At 38.3% G+C, this 22,414-nt stretch overlaps 1 protein-coding gene across 4 annotated transcripts in view; it reads left to right on the top strand.

Annotated features, from left to right (window-relative positions):
- The window catches only part of gphna (gephyrin a), a 39,521-nt gene extending 21,569 nt beyond the window's left edge, over window positions 1-17,952 (top strand). For 2 of the 4 annotated variants that reach the window (XM_044166419.1, XM_044166416.1), the window contains 13 exons: window positions 2,113-2,168; window positions 3,960-4,079; window positions 4,236-4,294; window positions 4,412-4,565; window positions 4,690-4,811; window positions 5,794-5,881; window positions 6,106-6,179; window positions 7,038-7,102; window positions 9,456-9,554; window positions 11,949-12,052; window positions 13,257-13,353; window positions 13,795-13,933; window positions 14,845-17,952. In XM_044166419.1, coding sequence (XP_044022354.1) covers window positions 2,113-2,168; window positions 3,960-4,079; window positions 4,236-4,294; window positions 4,412-4,565; window positions 4,690-4,811; window positions 5,794-5,881; window positions 6,106-6,179; window positions 7,038-7,102; window positions 9,456-9,554; window positions 11,949-12,052; window positions 13,257-13,353; window positions 13,795-13,928 — 1,172 coding nt within the window. In that variant the 3' untranslated portion in view covers window positions 13,929-13,933; window positions 14,845-17,952. The remainder of the gene's footprint in view (window positions 1-2,112; window positions 2,169-3,959; window positions 4,080-4,235; window positions 4,295-4,411; window positions 4,566-4,689; window positions 4,812-5,793; window positions 5,882-6,105; window positions 6,180-7,037; window positions 7,103-9,455; window positions 9,555-11,948; window positions 12,053-13,256; window positions 13,354-13,794; window positions 13,934-14,844) is intronic. The other 2 variants (XM_044166420.1, XM_044166418.1) reach the window with 1 other exon arrangement.
- Window positions 17,953-22,414: the final 4,462 nt, after the last annotated feature.

Here is a 22,414-nt window from a genome sequence, read left to right as displayed (position 1 = left end):
CCGAAAATGCAAAGACACATCTACATCAGCATTGTCCTTCATAATCATGTAAACGAAATGCCTAAATGAGACATGTTTTAGTAAATGCGACTCACTGCTGATAGGGATCTTTTTAATGGGCGAGACCAGTTTGCCATAATGAAAGCTTTAGCTAATATCTCCTCACTTAAAAATGGTGGTACATTGGATAAAGTGACTTTCTTTGAAGGTGTAGAAAGTGGCAACACAGGTAAATAAAGCATCAACAACTATCCCTGTTTCAACTAGTTCGTTCGCCTTTTCAACAGTGTTTAGAAATACAACAGTAGCGTTATTCATCCTGGATGCAGACAATATAATATACTATATATGAGAGAGAGAGAGATAGAGATTTGTTGTGGGGGGAGAGGGAGGCACAATATATGACATATGTTTTTTTTTTTTTAAATAGTAGAATAGTAATTGTAGTGTTAATATTAATAAATTAGTAATAACAGAAATGACAGCTATAGGAAAAATAATGTCAGTATCAGTAACAGAGCCAATAACAACAACTGTAGTAGCAGTTGTCGAGCAGGAACACGGGGGCAGCAGGTGACCCACAACCACATATCCAGTCTCTGCAGCTCCGGAGGCAGAAATACCTGCTGAAAGCGACAGAAGGAGAGAGGAGAGAGACGAGAAAGCACAAAACTACGGGAGAAAAATGCATACAGATGGAGAGGGAGAGAAGGAGAGAGGAAAGAGGCGCATCATGGGAAGTCTCCCGGCAGTCTAGGCCTATAGCAGCATAACTAAGGGATGGTTCAGGGCTCACCCAAGCCAGCCCTAACTATAAGCTTTATCAAAGAGGAAAGTCTTAAGTCTACTCTTAAAAGTGGAGATGGTGTCTGCCTCCCGAACCCAAACTGGGACCTGACTCCACTGGAGAGGAGCTTGATAACTGAAGGCTCTGGCTCCCATTCTACTTTTGGAGACTCTAAGAACCACAAGTAACCCTGCATTCTGGGAGTGAATGCAGAGAAGCTAATATTGGAGAGATATGATCTCTTTTCCTAGTTTTTGTCAGTACATGTGCCGCAGCATTCTAGATCAACTGGAGAGTCTTAAGGGACTTATTCGGGCAGCCTGATAATAAGGAATTGCAGTAGTCCAGCCTAGAAGTAACAAATGCATGCACTAATTTTTCGGCATCATTTTGAGACAGGATGTGCCTGATTTTTGCAATATTATGTAGGTGAAAAAAGGCAGTCCTTGAAGTTTGTTTCATGAGGGAGTTAAAGGACAAATCCTGATCAAAGATAACTCCAAGGTTCCTTACGGTGCTGCTGGAGGCCAGGGCAATGCCATTTAGACTAACTTTATCTTTAGATAATGTGTCTCGGAGGAGTTTGGAACCAAGTACAATAACTTCAGTTTTGTCAGAGTTTAACATCAGAAAGTTGCAGGTCATCCAGGTCTTTATGTCCTTAAGGCATGGTTGAAGTTTAGTTAACTGGTTAGTTTCATCTGGCTTGATCGATTAGATATAATTGGGTATCATCTGCATAGCAATGAAAGTTTATGGAGTGCTTCCTAATAATACTGCCTAGAGGAAGCATATATAAGGTGAATAGAATCAGTCCAAGCACAGAACCTTGTGGAACTCCGTGACTAACTTTGGCGTGCACGGAGGACTCACCGTTAACATGTAAAAACTGAGATCGATCTGATAGATAGGATTTAAACCAGCTTAGTGCGGTTCCTTTAATGCCAATTACATGTTCCAGTCTCAAAGTTTCAGATCATCAGATTTTCCAAAGTTTCAAACCTAGAAAACAATGTTTGCAGAGATTTTAATAATTTTTTCCAGCCTATCAAAACATTTTGCAAGCCTTCAAAACTTAGTTTCAATCTTGTAAAACCTTTTTTATTAGTTTTCAAGCTTTCAAAGTTTTTATTTTTTTAGTTTCGATATATGGCATGATATTGATCCCATACTTGTTGGCATCGAAATAATTAATGAGCAAATTCATCACACAGTATTCTGTATTTAAACTGTCGTCTTAACTGCCACTTGAATCTTAAAAATTTGTAGTCAGGATCTAATTTCCATAAATGTCCTTGATTAACATCATTATTATTGACCTGTAGCTGCTGATGGTCCAGGAGATCGCTTCATCATGGGAGAATCACAGGCTGGACAACAGGTCAGCCCTAATACACTAACACTTCGGTGATGTTAAGAGTCTTGAATAACATGACCTAGTACCATTAGTGTTACTTTTAACACTGCTAACAACACAAACTATTAGCACTTCCACTAATACAAACATTACTAGTTATTTAAGTCCTACCACTACATTAAGCACTGTGAGTAACACTGCTAAATAAATATACTACCTTCACTAATAGTAGCACTACTATTAATAATTTCTGCTACTAGTAATACTATGTGCCCTATTTTAATGGTGCAAGCTCAATGACCAGCGCAAAGTGGTAGGTCTTGGACGTACAAACTGTATATACACTCTCAGCCAGTCATACACTGGTCTCATAGCTCTGAAACAGCTGAACCAATCATAGTAAAGCATGACAGCAATAACTCAACAAATAGGGAGAGCTTCTTGTGAACACATAGCACCACAAATCTGCACCCAGAGGCAGAGGGTGTGTTTTACAGTTGAGTTTCTGTCTGTGGAGATATTGAGATATTACAAATCTGATCATTTTATTCCACTAATGTCGCCAGTTATCTTTTGCAACACCGTGATTTAAGTAATAAATCAACATCATATACTGTATGTTACATGCATTCTAATGCAATTCAAGAATAAAACATGACACGCCACTTTTTGCCATAAACATTGAAAAAGGAGGCAATGATGCACAGGAATAATGCTAGCCAAGGATTAATAAAACTGTTATATCTGACCAGTGTGATTTGTGCAAAAGTGTGTGTAGTTACTTTGAAGCGCTTTGAGTAGTCAGAAAGGCGCTATTTAAGTACAGTCCATTTACCATTTACCCTGGCGTTATTTGCATATTATTTAATCAAGGTAAACATAGTGGATAGCTGTACTCAATTGCACTGTGCTGGGGTGCGGCACTTCTCAGATTGTAGGCTGCGCATTTATCACAGATATCTCTCCTGCTGCCTTCAGATGGCTGCATGGATTTAATAAACTGCAGGAGAAGGCTATTGTACAGTATAGAGCAGCTGTGGATAACGGTAATAGATCAGTACAGCTGATTTACTGACAGTCTTGCTTTCATCATATTAAACTTTTCTTTTTGATGCAGATTTAAATGCATCTACTGCTTGTGGAGTATTGAAGGAAATTAGCCTTATTCCATAATTTGAGTCACTTTGTCCCAGAAATAAACCTGACTTTTCCACCAAAATACCAACAAGTCGCTTTGTGCTGCTTCATTTGAATGAACCTCCCACTGTCAGAACCTTACATTATCAGATTAGAAATTACAAGATAGATGGCCAAGGTAAATTTCAAGGTCAGGAAAAAATACCAAACTGTCTGAGTGCTGCTTGCACTGGTCTTAGTGCTGCCACGAAAATAGGGCTCAATGATTTCTACTGTTAGTAGTATAACTCATTTTCCTGTAACACCACTATGACCACATAAAAGAAAATAAAAAAAATAAAAAAAATTCCACTACTACTGCTCCTGCTATTCATTTTGGCGGTGACACTACTATCAATGTTACTGCTGTCATTACACCCACCAGTAAAATTACTACTGCTAAAGCTATGACTATTGCTGCCACTAGTCCTATTCTCATCACAATAACTTTACTACCACTGCCAGTAATGTGACTACTGTTCCTCATTATCAAATTTTTTCATCAGTGTCAATATTGGCACTGTATATACTTGGCTCTACTTTGACTTCTGAAGTAAATGTACAGTTACTGAAATACACTGTCCTAGAATCACCTGACACACTAAATGTGTGTGTGTGTGTGTTCGTGTGTGTGCGCAGCCCACCCATACAGTGATGCCAGGCCAGGTGATGAGAGTGACGACCGGGGCTCCGATTCCTTGTGGAGCCGATGCTGTGGTCCAAGTAGAAGATACAGAGCTTCTGAGGGAGTCTGAGGATGTAAGTGCACGAGTAAGGATGTTACCTTGAACACTGTCTAATTAAAATGTTTGTGCTTGCTAATGGCCTCAGTTGTGACTTTACTTCACCACTGTGTATGGACAGTATATGTATTGTTAGCAGAGATGGTGATATTGACAGTCTGGCTTGTTTCAGGGCACAGAGGAGCTGGAGGTGAGGATTATGGTCCAGGCCCGGCCTGGACAGGACATCAGGTAAAAACAACCAACCACAATATGCTAAAGGAACTAAGTGGGAGCTAATTGCTCCCAAAGCTGCATTAGAAAGCCACTAGCTAATTATGACTGTAACGTGTTTGTGTGTCTGCACAGGCCAATAGGTCATGACATCAGGCGAGGAGAGTGTGTGTTGGCTAAAGGAACACACATGGGCCCGTCAGAGATTGGCTTGCTTGCTACAGTGGGAGTGACCGAGGTCAGCGTGCACAAGTTCCCTGTGGTTGCTGTCATGTCCACTGGAAATGAGGTAACAGATGAAAAAAGACAAATACTTTTATTTTGATCTTTGCATTTACAGTTGTGGGTTTGCTGCTGAATCAAGATGCCAGTTGAATTCCTCTATTTGTGTGTGTGTGTGTGTGTGTGTGTAGCTGTTAAATCCAGAGGATGACCTCCACCCAGGGAAAATCAGAGACTCCAACCGCTCCACTCTGCTGTCCACCATCCAGGAACATGGATATCCCACCATCAACCTGGGCATCGTTGGAGACAAGTAGGAGCATTTTAGCTTTATACAAAAAACTGCTCTGCCCTGCTGACGTTTTGTTTGGTGACACAAACGTTGCACAGACTACATTTGATTAGTTGATTAGTTTGAGTTTTGCCATCAGACCTTTCCTTTTGACAAAAAATGTCATACATTCAGGAAATATATGTGAAAGTATACAATTAAAAACATAAGTTGTAGCTTGCAAAAGTACATTCTGCCTGTTCACATTATCAGATTAGAAATTACAAGATAGATGGGCAAGGTAAATTTCAAGGTCAGGAAAATACCAAACTGTCAGGACGCTGCTTGCACTGGTCGTAGCGCCGCCACGAAAATAGGGTTCAATGATTTCTATTGTTAATAGTACAACTCATGTTCCTGTAACACCACTATGAACACAAAAAAAGAAACAAAAATACCACTACTACTGTTCCTGCTATTCATGTTGGTGGTGACACTACTAGCAATGTTACTGCTGTCATTACACCCACCAGCAAAATTACTACTGTTACTACTGCTAAAGCTATGACTATTGCTGCCACTAGTCCTATTCTCATCACAATAACTTCACCACTGCCAGTAATGTGACTACGGCTCCTCATTATCACATTTTTTATCAGTGTCACTATTGGTACTGTATATACTTGGCTTTACTATGACTTCTGCAGTAAATATACAGTTACTAAAATGTAGTAAGCTACTAACTTGATTGTATCTTTTTGTCAGAATCTCCTTGCCTGGTAAACATTTTTCAAACTTCACATCTCCAGTTTGTAACACAAGCTTTCCATTAATAATGTGTAGTTTTCAAGCCAAATCCAACATAACCCTGATGATATCAATGTGACATCAACAGGGTTATTTTCTCAGACTTGACAACGCTGCTCCACAGCCACAGAAGACATTATACAGCTGTTTTCATAGGCTATGTAGCACTCCTCATGACTAGTAAACTGAGTTTGATGTATTCTGCTTGTGTTTGCAGCCCTGATGACCTGCTGTCAGCTCTCCATGAGGGAATCAGTCGTGCAGATGTCATCATCACCTCAGGGGGTGTGTCCATGGGAGAGAAGGTAACCTCTCACCTATGACCCATCTCCTCAAACTAACTGAAGAATTTACTGACATGTTGAGTAGATATTCTGATCTTTAATAAGGAAACAGCCAAATTTTCATCAACCTTTTTCCCAATATATTTGTTTGCCTACTGTTTATCCTCCAGCTTTGTTTTTCTGATCTAACAACATATGCAAGCAGTTCTGTCTCACAGTCTGTCTGTGTTTGTGTGTCTTATCAGGACTACCTAAAGCAGGTGCTGGATATTGACCTTCATGCTCAGATCCACTTTGGAAGAGTCTTTATGAAGCCAGGGTGAGATAGGGGAGAGGGTGGAGTCTGGCTGGGGTTATTTAAAATGGGGGAAACATGATTTTATATCCAAACCCATTTTTTTATTGACCCCTGGTAAGAAATATGATGAGCTCATTCACTGTTCGTATTATTTATACTGCTGCTAGTGCTGCTGCTGTTCTGCTGTACTTCTGCTGTTTACCGCTTTTATGACTTCTACTACTTCTGCTACTGCTACCACTACAGTTTCTACTGCTACCACTACAGTTTCTACTGCTACTACTACTCAACTGTCACTATATTTATTACTGTCATTACTAAAGTATTAATACTACTCCTACTTCTACTACTGCCCCTTTCACTACTTCTGATACTACTGCCAATACTGTTTCTACTGCTACTACTGCTTTAACTACTGCTACACTTACTATTGGTTCTTCTACACCTGCTACTCATTTTAGTACTTCCACTACTAGTACTGATGTTGCTACTACTCATTCTGTTTCTATTACTGCTACTGCTTGTACTGCTTTAACTACTCCTTATACTACTATTGTCACTATCCATTCTACTTCGTCTACTAGTGTTACTACTGCTTCTTCTACTACTGCTTCTAGTGTTGCTGCTAGTACTGGTTGTGCGACCATCACTACTATTATCACAATTACTGTAACTACTATTGCTGTTTCTGCTATTATTACTTTTACTACTACTTACATTTTTACTGCTATTTTACTACTGTTCTACTACAACTGATGTTGATGATATTATTACTTCTTATTGTAGTACTACTACTGCTAGTAGTAATAGTACTACTGATTGTACTGATGCTACCACTGCCTCTGATACTATAATGACCTGTGTGTTTCTGTTCCTCAGTCTTCCTACTACCTTTGCCACAGTTGACATTGATGGAGCACGGAAACTCATCTTTGCTCTGCCAGGTAATATATTTATGTCTGAAGTAACTGGGTGTGTGTTGTTTGGGTGTCAGTAAGTGTGTATCTCCTTGTTATCCAATCCCCTGGACCATCTTTGACACCCCACTGCTTTGCCATAATGGTCTATTTAGTGTTTCTTTGGCTCAATGCCCACTAAGATTGTTCATCTGAAGCCATATCCCATTTGCTGTATGTAACCTTCACCTTGGCACCAGAACAGCAGGCACACTGAAAAAGGAGTTAAGGATACAGTGTAGCACATTACGAGATGCAGGTTTTTTTGCTAGTATATATTGTCATTCATATATTGTGTTGGTTCAGGCGTGATTTCTTTCATAAATCAAGTGTTTGCTCATTGATACCCAGTTGAAGCTAGGGATAGTTTCATTTAAAAAAACATAAACAAGAGAGCATACAAGAAAAAGAGTGAGTGAACAGAGACACGATCGCAAGGCATCTTGCAAATATAGTTGCAGGGTGGCAACTAGACCTCCACGGTGTGTATTCTGACAATCTGACTTGCTTGAGCGACATTGGCCATTCCTCTTTTTTTTTTTAATTTTTTAATTTTTTATTTATCCAACCCTGAACCCACATGTAGCATCAGCCCTGTGTTGTGTGTCTGTACTCTAGCTGTCATTGTCCTTGGTGTATATGGTTTGTTTATAGTACTGTTAGATGGATATATTGCTGATACTGGACTAATAGTTATTAAAATCAGGGATTGGTCAGTCAGTAGCTTTCACATCCAATAAGAAGAAGGTTCATCTTATTCAAGCAGTCTCTGTCCTGGCCTGTGTGTAAAACCTGCCTCACTCTGCCTTTTAAAGACAGTTCTTCCCATTTTTGCCCTGGACCCTGTATCTCTTGATCAATTTCCAGCATGCAAATAAATTCAGACCTAATCCTGTCAGTTAGTTTATTTGTGAAGGCATACGGCTCAAAAAACATCTAACATGCATCTTTTTCAACATATTATGACTTAAGGGGAACCAGTCTAGTGCTGCATTGTGTAGTGACATTTAACATCCATAGCACACACAGCATGCACTTTGCAGTCATACAGTAGCCTGAATGCGCAAATTCATGGATCAAATGTGATCAAATTGCTGCTTTTCTGGAACATTGTTGCGCGTCAACGCTGGGAAATAGCACAGTAGTGTAACCTGACTTGTCGAGATGCTTTTATGTGGGCTTGCATAGAAAACAATTGGTGTGGCTCTTTTGATGTCATACGTTGCCAATGTATGTTGTTTTTTACTCTCTGTTGGAGAGACATGCACATTTTGAGTGAAACGTGGGTAGCTCTGTAGCAGGGCTTTTCAATGTCTGACACACACAAACATGCACGCACACAAAATAATACTACACTGTTCCCATTTTTGTTTAACCTTACATTATGAATGTCTATATGAATGTTTCCCCAGTGGTATGGGCCTTTACTACCTTTGTAATCCACAGTGCAGCTTGGTTTGAGGCCTTCAGGTTAATCTTACTGAAATTTTCTACTCTCCTTTCTCCTGAAAACGCCATTCAGTCTCTATTTGGACAGATTCGGTGATTTACGTGCTAACTCGGCATGTTTAATCTCTAAGTGATGCCAAAGTTTTGTGGGTCGCATGCTCTCGAAGTAAAACTGAGCTTCAGGTAAAGTTCATCATATTTCATTAATATTTATGTACGTTATAGCTTAGCTCCCGTAGTTTCAGGCTGCAATTCTTTTGTTATCAAAACACATTTTGTTCCTCCAGTAACTTTATTGCCTTCATGAGCTGTGTGTTACAGCCACTGCTGAAGCTGCAACTGTTAACCATGTTGGTTAACTATGTTCCCGTTGTTTTTAGACCATGTGCATGCACCTGTGCCTTTCACCACACACAGTGTCTTTGCCTCATGTCTCTCCCTCCTCACTTCACAGTTTGAAAACCTCTGCTCTATAGTGAATCAACTGACATTGTTTTTGTTCGGACCAACAGATACAGTGGAAAATAATGAAAAGATAGGGTTCAGGTTAGAAATCGGCAGAACTGTCCTTTTGAAGAGCTGCTAACTATTTAGTGTTCAGTATGCAGTGTTGTCTTACAATTTGACAAAATGTAAGATATCTGCACAAAATATTGGCTGAAAAGGCCCGTTTAGAACCCCCAGTCTCTCTTTGACTAAAGCACTTTACTTTTGTGCTGTTTAAAACTGTTGCAGTTCCACTGTTGTTTTCAGTGCTAGATGTCAGTAATGTCGTCACAGTAATCCTGCAGTATAGTGTGTCCTGTGGCCTTAGTCTGGGCCTTTGTGATTTGGAGTGTGTTGGTCTTTGCTCCAGTCTAGCACTGTATATGTATTGCTATTGTTATTAAAGGAAACTTCAACTTCAGAGAGACTGGGCCCTCCCTGCTGGAGGTCGTAGCCCCGAGTGAGACCGAGGCCAGACAACCACTAACCCCTGCACCTAGAGGAAGTAGGTCCTGAAACTGAACCCACAATGACCCATAAATTACCTCTGACTGCACAGATCCCCTTTCATCCTGCTTGGAGGAAAGACATCCTGATTTCTTCCTTTTACCGCAAACAGTGCTAGATATTAGGGCTAAAACATTGTAATGCAATACGTCATGGGTATTGCAGTGAAGATAAGCGATGAACCAAAGATTTAACTGTACAATTTCAGTGTTTCTGATTGCACATGTGGATAGTGTATGTTTAGAAGCCAACTTACTGTTGCTTCAAACACTTTCTGTAAAGCCTTTGACACAATGCAGGGGTTGTCACTATTGTGTCAGTAGTGTACTGTAGTGTCAGGCAGCTAAAATATATAGTCAAGGAATTCCAAATTTCTATTACAGTTACTGTAACAGTGTGTGACCCCCAATGACATCTGTGTTGTGTAACACACTGTAGTGAAACACAAAATAAGTGATCACAGGCAGTTAATGGCAACACTAATATGAACTATTAGGTTCCAACCCTGAACCCCAAATGGCCCTTAAATGACCTTCAGCTGCATAAAATCCCTCTTTGAACCAGAGGAAGTTGAAATGACTGAACCCTACAAATCCCTTCTCACTCTGCCTTTAGAATGTTGGTCATGCCCTCCAATCCTAAATGACCCCTAGAGGTTCTCTAACCCCACAAATCCTTCCTTAAATTGCCTATCAAGCCTATCAGTCTACAAAACCATGCCCTTTAAGTAACCCTCAGTTAATTGACTGCTGATCCCAAATTATAGTGTCTTTAGTCCTATACCAGGAAACCTCTCACCTAGTATATTCATGCTTATTCTTGATTGCCCAGCTACTTGTCCTGGTCCTTGTTCTCGTCAGCTATCATGATGACCTCAACCCCTGACTCTCAGTCACCTCTGTCACTTCCTGCTTATCCATAACTAATTTCATGCTGCATTGACATTGTAGTCAAAACAAAGTCAAAAGGTTTGGCACCAGGGGATGTAAGTCAGTGTTTGGCAATTATACAGTCATACTTTTGTATAAAAAATATTTTTAATATTTCAAACATTGAATGGTCTTATTTTGAAAAAGAATTGTAATTGAATAATTTCAATGTACCACAGATGTTTCGGCCAAACTTGGTCTTTTTCAAGGCATCTTTAAAACGACCAAATGTGGTTTAAACTAAACAGGCCAGGACCAGCCCCTATTTTTTGATAGCTCAGCCACACTAAAATTTTAGTGGTATATCCTGTTCCTCTGTAGAAAGCTACTTTACTACTTTAATAATCGTTGGAATACGAGACATATTTGGTGCTGCTGGAAAAAGCTGTAAAAATTCAACTTTTTTACAATAATTTAGGTTTAAGTTATTGTGGGGAGCATTTTATGTCAGCATTAAGTGATTTTAACACCTTTTTTCCATTGAAAACAATCCAGTTTGGCATTAACTGTGCAAAATAAATGTACCATTACCCCTGATTCACTAAACTCATCTTGTGGCACTGTATTTCATGTGTGGGTGTGGTCAAGGCTTAAAGATGTAACCATCATTAATGTTGTTATGTCTGTTGGTGGCAATTAAAGACAAATTAGTGCTTGAGGAGATGAGAAAACTGAAGCTTCTAGTCCACAGCCTCCTTTATACTAGGGCATTATATATATATATATATATATATATATATATATATATATATATATATATATATATATATATATATATATATATATATATATATATATATATATATATATATATATATATATATATATATATATATATATATATATATATAATCTTTAGTTTGTATATTTACACCTATAGTTACAATTCACCTCCATTGAGATCTGTCCCAATCTGCCAGTATTATGATAATTGATTGACAAGTATGGTATGTCACTGTTCTGAAGACATTTTACAAATTCTGTTAAGCAAAATAATTAACATCTTCCGAAAATGCCCTTGGACATGGACTTTGATGTCTTCATTTGTAGTCAAATCAGAATTATAAAAATAGCAGCCCAGCCAGACTTCTGTGTTTATGTTGAGTGTTCTCCAGACAGTTTTGCTGACAGTGAGTTTTGTTGTCTTTGTACAAGGTTTCCTGTGTTGTTTATGACTATAACATCAAGATACATTTATAGTAAGTACAATAAATGTAAAGGGACGTGTCTGGGTCACACTGGTGTAAAGAGATATCAGCAGTTAACACATAGACACGCACAGGACAGTGCAAGACATAGACTAGATATTAGTGCATGCATACATACAGTAGACACACTGCGCTGTGTATGCATTAATATAGATTGTATGAATGATCTACTAATGATCTGACTGTATAGTTAGTGGTTTGCAGATTTTCCAATATACAGTTACACTAGTAACCCAGTGTTGTGTTGTTTTCTAGGTAACCCGGTGTCTGCAGTGGTGACATGTAACCTGTTTGTGATTCCTGCTCTGAGGAAGATGCAAGGCATTCTGGACCCCAGACCTACAATTATTAAAGCTAGGGTAAAAAACAAAACAAACACAGAGAATATCACCAACCCACATGGTTAAATTGATAAGCTATTGAGTATAATAACAACCTATAATAACAAGCAGCAGTGGTAGCTAGGGTAGGTAATGTATTTCAGAAGCACTTTTTAAATTTTTTTTATTTGTTGAAATTCTTTTTACATCTCGATTGCAATCAATAAATCAAATGCTCTGGGGGGGAAAATGAAAACAATCCGCTATCTGTGTCGCAGGCCTGTAATGGCCTACCTGCCTGTCTACCTACCTGCGCGCACTCTGCCCGTGCACTCATTGTGCATGAAAATGTGTTTTGGGGAGTGGCTTTGGAGGGAGGCCTTAAGGGACGGGGTGGGATTTTTTCAGTTGGAAACTTTCCAAATCTAGCTGTCTCTTGCTAGTTTCTCCAACATTTCCTTCCCTAGCTTTAAAAGGGACATTTCACCCCAAAATCAAAAATACATATTTTTTCTCTTACCTGTAGTGCTATTTATCCATCTAGATTGTTTTTGTGTGAGTTGCCGAGTTTTGGAGATTTCGGCTGTCGAGATGTCTCACACTTGTGGTGCTCAAAGCGCCAAAAAATACATTTGAAAAACTCAACACTATCTCTTTTCAGAAATCATGACCCGTTACTCAAGATAATCCACAGACCTTGTTGTGAGCAGTTTCATGTAGAAAGAAAATAGTTCCTTCATGAAACTGCTCACAACAAGGTCTGTGGTTTACTTTGAGTTAAAGCAATATTTTGACATTTTGGGAAATGTGCTTCTTTTCTTTTATTGGTGAGTTAGATCAGAAGATCAATACCTCTCATGTCTGTATTGTGAATATGTAGTTGGAGCCAGCAGTCGGTTAGCTTAGCTTAGAATAATGACTGGAACAGGGGAAGCCTGCTAGCCTGGCTCTGTCCAAAGGTAACAAAATCCACCTACCAGCACCCCAAATCACACTAATGCACACGTTATATCTCATTTGTTTAAACCCCTTCATATTCAGTGTACAGACATGAGAATGGTATTGATCTCTTCATCTAATTCTCAGTGAGAAAGAATAATTGTATTTCCCAGAAGAGCTGCTAACAATTTAGTACCTAGATAACAATGTTTTTATACCAATAAAACCCTTAAATTTGTGGTTTTGGACAATATAAAATCCATATTTAATATGTTTAGTAACATTTTGTGGGCCTGTATTTCAGCTTTCCTGTGATGTGAAGCTGGATCCCAGACCAGAGTACCACCGCTGTATTCTCACCTGGCATCACCAAGAGCCACTGCCCTGGGCACAAAGCACAGGTAAGCACAGGACGTACATACACACACATTGCGTGCGCTCACACACACACACACACACACACCAGTGTTTTCCCTACATGGAGCCATCTGTGGTGCAAACAGCAATGTATAAATACTTAAAATTCACCTTAAAATAGGTTGTGTTTTGAAAAAGGTGTCCGTTTTGATGGGACCTTAATTACTGATGGACCAACCAAACAGTTAGTTTCCGCTGTAATTAATAGGACAGGAAATTACATGTGTGCACCAAATGAAATAAAAATTACTTTGAAAATTTTATTTACATTGTTAAGATCACCATAGCTTCTTTGGAGAATTATATCCTTTAATTCTAAACAGTTATATTCAGTATATATACATTTTTAAAATATGGTAAATACTGCACACATACCTCACACACACACACACACATAAACATACTCTCTGTTCCTCTTTCTCCAGGCAACCAGGTATCCAGCAGGCTAATGTCAATGCGTAGCGCCAACGGTCTGCTGATGTTACCTCCTAAAACAGAGCAGTATGTGGAACTACATAAGGGAGAGGTTGTGGACGTCATGGTCATTGGACGGCTATGATGCAGGTATGTTATATTCTCATAGCGGTACTTGCAGCCAGGCAGTAAATCACTGCAGCCGCAGAGGGAGGAGGACAGAGGACAGGAGGATGGACTGATAGTGAATGTCTGTGTTCATTCTTTCTAAACTTCACTCAGTATTTTGATGTCAGGAATATTAGGCTTATTTTACTGACATTTTAGATTTGTTTCCAGTGAGATATTATTGAGTGTACATAATGACTTTGCTGTTGTAAACCTTACTGTTGCTTCTCTATAAACAATAATTTGTTATATTTAAAATATAAATCAATTCTAATTCTGTTTAGAATGTATTCTTTTAAAATAAATGCTAATTAAAAAAAACAACAATAAGATAAAGATAAAATCCTAACGATACCCACCCCTACAGCTGGTTTGTGGCTTCACCCTGACTTTGTGAATATGAGAGAATATAAATCGTAGTTCTGATCCCTTCACTATAAGCCTTCTTAAACCAATGTTATTTTGTGATTATTATTTTTTATGGCACATAGTGCAATCACTCACAAAAATGTGACATTGCACTTACTTCATCAATGAGCATATTTGTTTCACTTTTTTCTTGCTAATGTCTGAGTGTAATGTGACTACAACATGTTTTTTTTTATAATTATTGTAATGATAATAGTCTAAATTTATGGGAAAATGCAAAGTTTTTAGTCAAATAACATCGAATAACACCCCCCTGCTTTTTTGTCCTTTGCCAATCACATGCCTGATTACTGATATTACTCTTTATAATAAACCTCGCATTGGGTTAGTCACTGAACTTGAAGTAGCGATGAGGTCTCAAAATGTATGGAAAGGATCTTAAAAAAGGTCTTAAAAAGTATTAAATTTAACTTCAGGATTCCTGCATATACACTGAATGTAACACAAAAATATTATCTCCCCAGACTTCAATGTCACTCGCTACCGATTACCATGGCAGTGCCAGGACTTCCTGTCTGGACAGGAAACGGGCGGGGGCAGGAAGTGATGCATGTCTACCTGGTCACCATTAGCTGTGATGTCATATGCAACAGCCAATCGGAGCCAGCGGAGGCTGAATCCTCATTGGTCTGCTCTGAGGAGATCACTGTATTTCAATGGAGAAAAAATGTGAAAAAAAAAATAAAATAAAATGAGATTTATTCTGTAATATTATTATTATTATTATTACTATTATTATTATTATTATCCTGATGATAAAGATTGGTATTCTTAATTAATATTCTATTATTATTATTATTATTATCATGGTTATTATTGAATATTATCATCTTAGTAGTAATCATGCCCTCTTCTCTCCTGTTCATTTGCTTTGTGCGTTCAACATTTTTCCCTGGTAGATATAGAGACTTTCCCCTACTTCCTTCTCTCCCCCTTCTTTTCTTTTCCGCTCTGGCATCCTCTATCCAGATATAGAAACCCCTCCCTGCAGGAACACACTGACCCAAACATCAGTATTGACAGAAATATGAACTACAGGCTTAAAAAGACATCTTTTGGTTGGAGCTGCTGTTATAGTTTGTGCCAGTACAGTAAATGACTTTTTGCCAAAAAAGGAAAAAATACAAGGATATTTGTTTTCTATTTTTTTTCTCCAGATATAACACTTTCAAACCATACTGAGACACTAAAACTCATCATGACTCTCAATGAAAGCCATGAAACACTTTCAGGTGGGTGAGTGGCTCAGCTTTAAGGCAGTGCGAGGCAGGAAAATCCTCTCTGGCGACACCAGAATGATTTCTCTGGTCCAACATCAAATACAAATATAATTGTTATAATAAAATCCATAATGACTTCTGTGATCGGTAGTCAGGGAGGAACTTCATATCAGATAGTATAGCCCTAATCCTGCATTGAAGTGGTGTAAGATTTACCTTACACAAGTTTATAGTTTACACCATAAAACTACAGTACGAAATTGAAATACTTAGACAGTCTTTGATAAATGTGGTATTTACATTTTTACCACTATTACAGGAAAATGCTTGTGATATTAAATTATTTTCTTATTATCAACAAATCCCAAAAATGACCAAAACCAACAATTTTCATTTTTACAATTCAGTTGTTGAACACATTAAACAAAAAAGATATAACATGTAAATTAGTGCGCTTTAGAATTAACTAGTGTGTTTGGTCATGGTAATGAAGGAACATGTCACCCAGTGCAATTGTGTGGCTCATTGGTGTTTTCAATAACAACAATGGAGATCTATGGCACAGAGGAAGAAGATGTATCAGGCTTTGAATACACACACAACACTTGTTAGTAGGATCTTTTCATTGTTGGTTTTGGGCCTTTCATGGGATTTGTTGATGGTAAGAAAAATTTAGAATATTATCAGCCTTCTCCTTTAAGTAGCCAAAGATGAATGACTACCTAGTTGACAGCTAGTCTCAATGGCTGGCTTCTGTTTGGCCAATCAGGCGCCTCCCATCTTTTTTCAAACCAACAAACAAGAATGAAAGAGCTGCTTGAGTGAGTTGTAACATACTGTTTTCCCAACTCAGAGAAAACGCTGACCCGACATCACTTGAAAGCAGGGTGTCACGTTCAGGTGCTCGTACACTACACAACTGTTGTATTTCTACCATGACAGTGTTAAGGTGCTTGTTAAAGTCAAAAGAACCAACACAGTTAAAGGCTCTAAAACAAACTACATCATTTGACTGCTTTTCTCTCAATGTACTGTACGTAGTCCAAGCAACACTGACAAATATAGAAAACTTTGTTTGATATTTAGCCCACTATAAAAGCTTAGCATTAACAAGTTAGTAGGCCAGTTGGCTGCTGTATCCCACTGATAAAGCACTGAACTTAAATTGTTTACCAATTAACAAGGACCATTCAAATGCATCATATGCAATCTGAGAGTCCCAAGCATTCACCAATGCACCATACCTTAACTCCTCTAGTTCCTCTGATTCTTCCTATCAGTGCCAAACAAACCCACATGGTCAAAGGTCTAATGCTGCATTCAGGTTATACTGGAATAACTGGTACAAAGCTCTTTTACTTATTTGAATTTAATAATTGATGTTTTTTCAAGATGTCGGTTAATCTTCACGCTTCAGATATGAAGTGTTAACTTCCGGATCAGAAGCTCATGTGTTCTACCTTTCCTTTATGACCTGAATGCAGCACTAGTCAGAATTTCTGAGCTTTGACCCCTCTCTTGATAGGCTGATGCAGTCTTCCTTCACCACTCCCCTCGTTCCGCCCTCTCCACCAACTTTTTTCCTCCCCTCCTTCTCCACACTAGCATCCCCATAAAGGGGGCATGTCTTTCTCTTTGGGCAGGTTCCATTCCATGCGTGAGACCAGGGTGCAGCACCTGGGCGGGACTTCTGATCTGACTAAATTACATTTATGGCAGTTCTTGATGCAATTATTGGTGCATAAGAAGAGCTTCAAAGTCCAGGCTCTGGAACCAACACTGTCTTCTCATTTATTTCTCTAGCTCAGATGTCAGAAACTTCTCAGTTACCTCAAATGCACCATATATATCTGTCAGTGGCTCATGCTGGGTTCATGTTATATAAGACAAAGTGGAAGAACAAATGACATTTTTTGCAGCAGTTTAAGGGTGGTCATTCATTCAGTGGAAGGCCTGCATCCAAATTAAATTTAAAAAGTATTAAATTAAAAGACTTATCACATTTATCTTTTAGGCAGCTTATATTTACAATAAACTCGTTATGACATGTGCGCAGCATCAGAGCATGTCCTGGCACCTGCCCAAAGAGGACCAATCAAACCCAGATAGATTCATTTGAATAAGAAGAAGCAGGTTATTGTTAAACTGCCTTTGTACTGAGTGATACGTGAACACTGGACTGAACTCAGTGTCACACTGCACACACTATAAACTATGACCAGCACTTGTAATGAAGCAATGAAACAGCATTCTACTACTACTGTACAAATATAATGAAGAGGATGTTTTTTTCTGTAATGATATTATTGAAACTGAAGATGAGTTAATAAAAATAATCCTGATTATTCTGTACCTTCTGTTTCGGCAAGTTGCTTTTTTAAATAATTATCTGTAATATCATATTGAATAATTACATTGAATTGAAAGGTCACTTTACTAGTTTTATTCATGAGGGAAAGATGTGTTACAAGGTGTACAAAGCTAAACACTACAGTCATATGCAGTTATTTCAGATCTATTTAATAGGCATTTTTGTATTAATAACTACAGGGAAGTAGGATACAACTTCCCGAGAGTAACTGAAGGATTCTGAAAAATATAAACTCTAAATATTTATTCCATCATACAAATTAAAAAAAAACATTTAATTGAGTAATAAGGATAAATTCCATTTTTCTGTTTCATAATTTTGCAATACAAAATTAAATATGAAAATACTTAGATTTTAGGTCAAACACCCAAATAAATGTTTCATAATCTAATTTTGAAATAAAAGAAAATGTGCCAAACCGTATGAGGATGAACATCTTTTATCGCTGTAGGAATTTCCTTTTGTCTTCACCAGATTTGACAGAATATTGGAATTGTTTATTATTGGAATCATTTTGACAATTGCAGGGAAAGTAAAGTGTGTGGTTGTGACAGATTCTTGTTTTTTCCCCCTTCTGTCTTACAAAGACAAACGTAGTTAAAATTTACCTCAGTTTTGCACTAAGCCGTTTCTCTTGATCAGTCAAGAGACAATGCAAACATTTGCTTTGTGAGGGAATTAATCTGAAATCAGGTAGCAAGAGGTAAAATAAGGAACGAATATGTAAAGTGACTGAAAGTAAGTTACAGAAAATGAAGGGCAATGACTACTAACTACTAGACACACAAAGGAATGGATAAATGCAGCGATGAATGTTATGAATACAGCAATGAATAACTGATAAATGAGTGAATGACCAGTGTACCCGATAAAGCAGTGAATGAAATTAAGATGTCTTAATTTGTGGAAATATAGGAGACTGGATAAAACCTTAACATTGACCAGTGAAATACATTAATGTATCGTTCAACAGCTGAGAGAAGCTTTGGGAAGCACTCCCTATCATGATGGAATTCATAAGGCTCTGTCATCCGCAAACAGAGATTTCCTTATACCTTTCTTGATTTGTTCAAAGATATCATTAATCATAATTTAAAAAAAAAAAATTAAATGGACTGCAAACACTTCCCATTCTCAACTTTGTATACTCTTGAGTACTCTGTACCTACCCTTACCTTTATTGTCCTGCCAATTAGGAAGTCCAGCACCCAGTTATATAACCTGCCACCCACCCCTAACTTACTTAATTTGATAAGTAGTCCTTCCTTCCACAACATATCATATGCTTTTTCTACATCAAAAAGGACGACTACCACTATTTCCTTGTTTATTTGGGCTTTCCTAATTTATGAATCTAGGCGTAAGATAGAGTCCATTGTATTTCTTCCTTTACGAAACCCACTTTGAAAAGGAGAAAACAATTCTCCACTTTCTAGAAAGTATGTTAGCCTCTCGGTTACCATTTGCTCCATAGTTTTCCCTAATTGTGAAGTAAGTGCTATTAGTCTATAGCTTGAGGGGTCTGATGGGTCTTTACCGGGTTTCAAAATTGGTACAATGGTTGACTGTTTCCATGCAACTGGAATTTTTCCTGTGTCCCAAACTTTATTAAACAACCTTAATACTACAAGGAGTGCACTGTCTTCCATATGAGCTGACATACTGTAGCAAATGCCGTCTTTTCCTGGTGATGATTTCTGCGTATTTGAAATGGCCCTTTTTAATTCAAACAAACTGAAAGGTAAGTCTAAACTTTCTCTTGTTGTACTGTAGTTTTTCTTTCAGTTACATCTGTATTCTGCACTAGAATATTGTCCCTACACTTACTAATACATTTTCTGAACTGAGAACTTTTATGTTTCTGCCAGTTTTGCCTTTTCTATATTGCTGCTGTTTTGTTGCTACTTAGCAACACCGGTATTATTTTGTTAAATTCTCCTAATTATAAGGAATTAGGAGAATTCTTATAATCTTCCGAACTACTGCCTGTGATCTTTTGCACTGAATTAATGTTTCTAATCAATGATGTTTTTTTTAAACTGTCTAAATGCCCTTTTCCTTCTTTTTACAGCTTTCCTACAGTTTTCATCCCACTATGGTACACTCTTTTTACCTCTGATCCCTACACCCTTTGGTATTGTTTCCTCTGCTGACTGTATAATGACTGCAACCAACTTTTTTATTGAATTCATCCCCGTTTGATATATGTTCTCTAAGTAAAAGTTCATACCTTCTCTTACTTGCTTGAAATGTGTCCCAATTTGCTCTGTCTAATTTCCATCTTAGTATCTTCAGTTCCTCTTCTCGGTGTACTTCTACTCCTACCTTAATTCTTATAGGTTAATGATCACTGCCCACTGGTGATGTACTAAACACCTCCCAGGTTGTGATACCCGCAATTCCATTTGACGCTAGTGTTAGATCAATTGCACTTTCCTTACTTTGAGCACTGTTATACCTTGTACTTCTCCCATCATTCACACATACTAATCCCTTATCCTCTATGAATTCCTCTATGATTAAACCATTTGCATCTGTTTTCTTATTCCCCCACAGTGTGTTATGCGCGTTGAAGTCTCCACACCATACCACCATACCCTGTATCTGCCCACCCACAATGTCGAATGTATCAAGGCACAACCTATTACATGGGTTATAGTAATGCATTATTGCTAATTCATCCTTTCCTGCCCAGATCTTGACCACTATTGATTCGTGTTCTTTCCCTAAATGAATCGGATTAAACCTCGTCCCTTTACAACCTTGTAATATTATAAAGAGTACGGTCTAGACCTGCTCTATAGGAGAAGTGCAATGAGATAACTTCTGTTATGAATTGGCACTATATAAATAAAATTGAATTGAATTGAAAGCCCCAGCCCGCACAAATGTTGCCACACCACCACCTTTCCCAATCTTCCTATCATTACTAGTTGCTGTATAACGCCACATTACGAAATCCCACTGTGGTCTCAGCCATGTTTCTTGTATGCATATTAAATTAGGTTTATCTTGTAGATTTGAAACATTTATTCAAATTCCTTACCATTTGCAATAAGGCTTCTTGCATTCCATTGTAATATAATTAATGCCATGATGATCCACCACCCCATGATTGTGATTGCGAGCTAGACGTCCCTCCATTTAACATTTCATTAACTTCTTCCCATCCAAGAGCCTTGATTCCAAGATATTTTTCTGCTGATTTAACTATTATTTCGATCTTTTCTGTCTTCTTATCTGTTTGTGCAGAACATTTTATAATATCAACCATGAACAATACAAACTTGTTTTTCCCAACAATCAGTGTGTCTTCCTTTACTTTGCCACATCCCTCACACCGTATCATTTTGCTGCTCTCTGTACTAACTGGCTTAGTGTTCGATTTGTCTGTCTGCATGACTACTTTCTCAGCTGCTTCGGCATATGTAATCCCTTGGGAAATTTTCAGTCGCTGTGCTTCTGCTGCTCTCTCATTGACCTCGCACCCCCAGTAAACAGAGCTGTGTTCCCCTCCACAGTTGTTGCACTTAAGCTTAGCTCCTCTTTCACACTTTCCATATTTGTGTTCCCCAGCACATCTCCCTCATCTTTGTTTACCTATGCACACACTTTTGGCATTTAAAGCATCTCAATGGTGGGGGGATATAAGCCCTGACCTCGTAGTTCATATACCCAATATATAATTTTGACGGTAGTCTTTCCTCATCAAAAATCAACATTACTGACAGGCTGTCACATTTCTCGCCATTACGAGTGGTTTTCAGGTGTTTTGCTTTAGTCACTTTTGCTCCTGCCACATTTTCTTTAATCTGATCTGTCGGCACACTTGTGGGTATTCCCGAAATTACGCCTCATACTATCCTTCATTAGTCAGTGTTCCTTGCACTCTCTTACCTTCGATCTTATTTAATCTGAAAGCCTTGCCTTGTTGAGTACTGTCCCTGCAAAGAATCAACAGTGATCCATTATGCAGCACTCTTGCACTTTTCACCTCACCTATCAATTTGTTTATTGATTTAGTTAGTTGAACCGGGTTCCACTCACCAAATGAAGAACCTTCTTGAACCAGTTTAATGATTGCTTGCTTGTAGTCTCCTGTTAACTACTATATTTCGCTCATTATCAGTCTCTTCTGAGTGTGAACCTTCATTTTTCTGCCTCTGTTTTTATGCTTTCGCCTACTGTTAATCCTCTGTACAGTATTCCAACCTTAATTTTCCCCAGCACCTTCTTCCATTCCTCCTAGCTTACTTCCTGATCCATCACTTCCCTCTGCCATCTCCTGTCTATTCACAGCCCAGTTATGCCACCGCCAATCTCCATCAGCAACTGGTCTGTGCCTTTTTTTGCCCCGTCTTGTCTTTTTCTGCGTCTTTCGTTTTGCCCCATTTTTTAGCCTAAAAAAAACTTATGACCTCACTGATCCCTCTGATGTATATT

This window comes from Siniperca chuatsi, linkage group LG15 (genome assembly GCF_020085105.1).
Source record: "Siniperca chuatsi isolate FFG_IHB_CAS linkage group LG15, ASM2008510v1, whole genome shotgun sequence".
Taxonomy (NCBI): domain Eukaryota; kingdom Metazoa; phylum Chordata; class Actinopteri; order Centrarchiformes; family Sinipercidae; genus Siniperca; species Siniperca chuatsi.
Note: the sequence above shows the minus strand (reverse complement) of the source record. Positions and strands in the feature narration are given on the sequence as shown.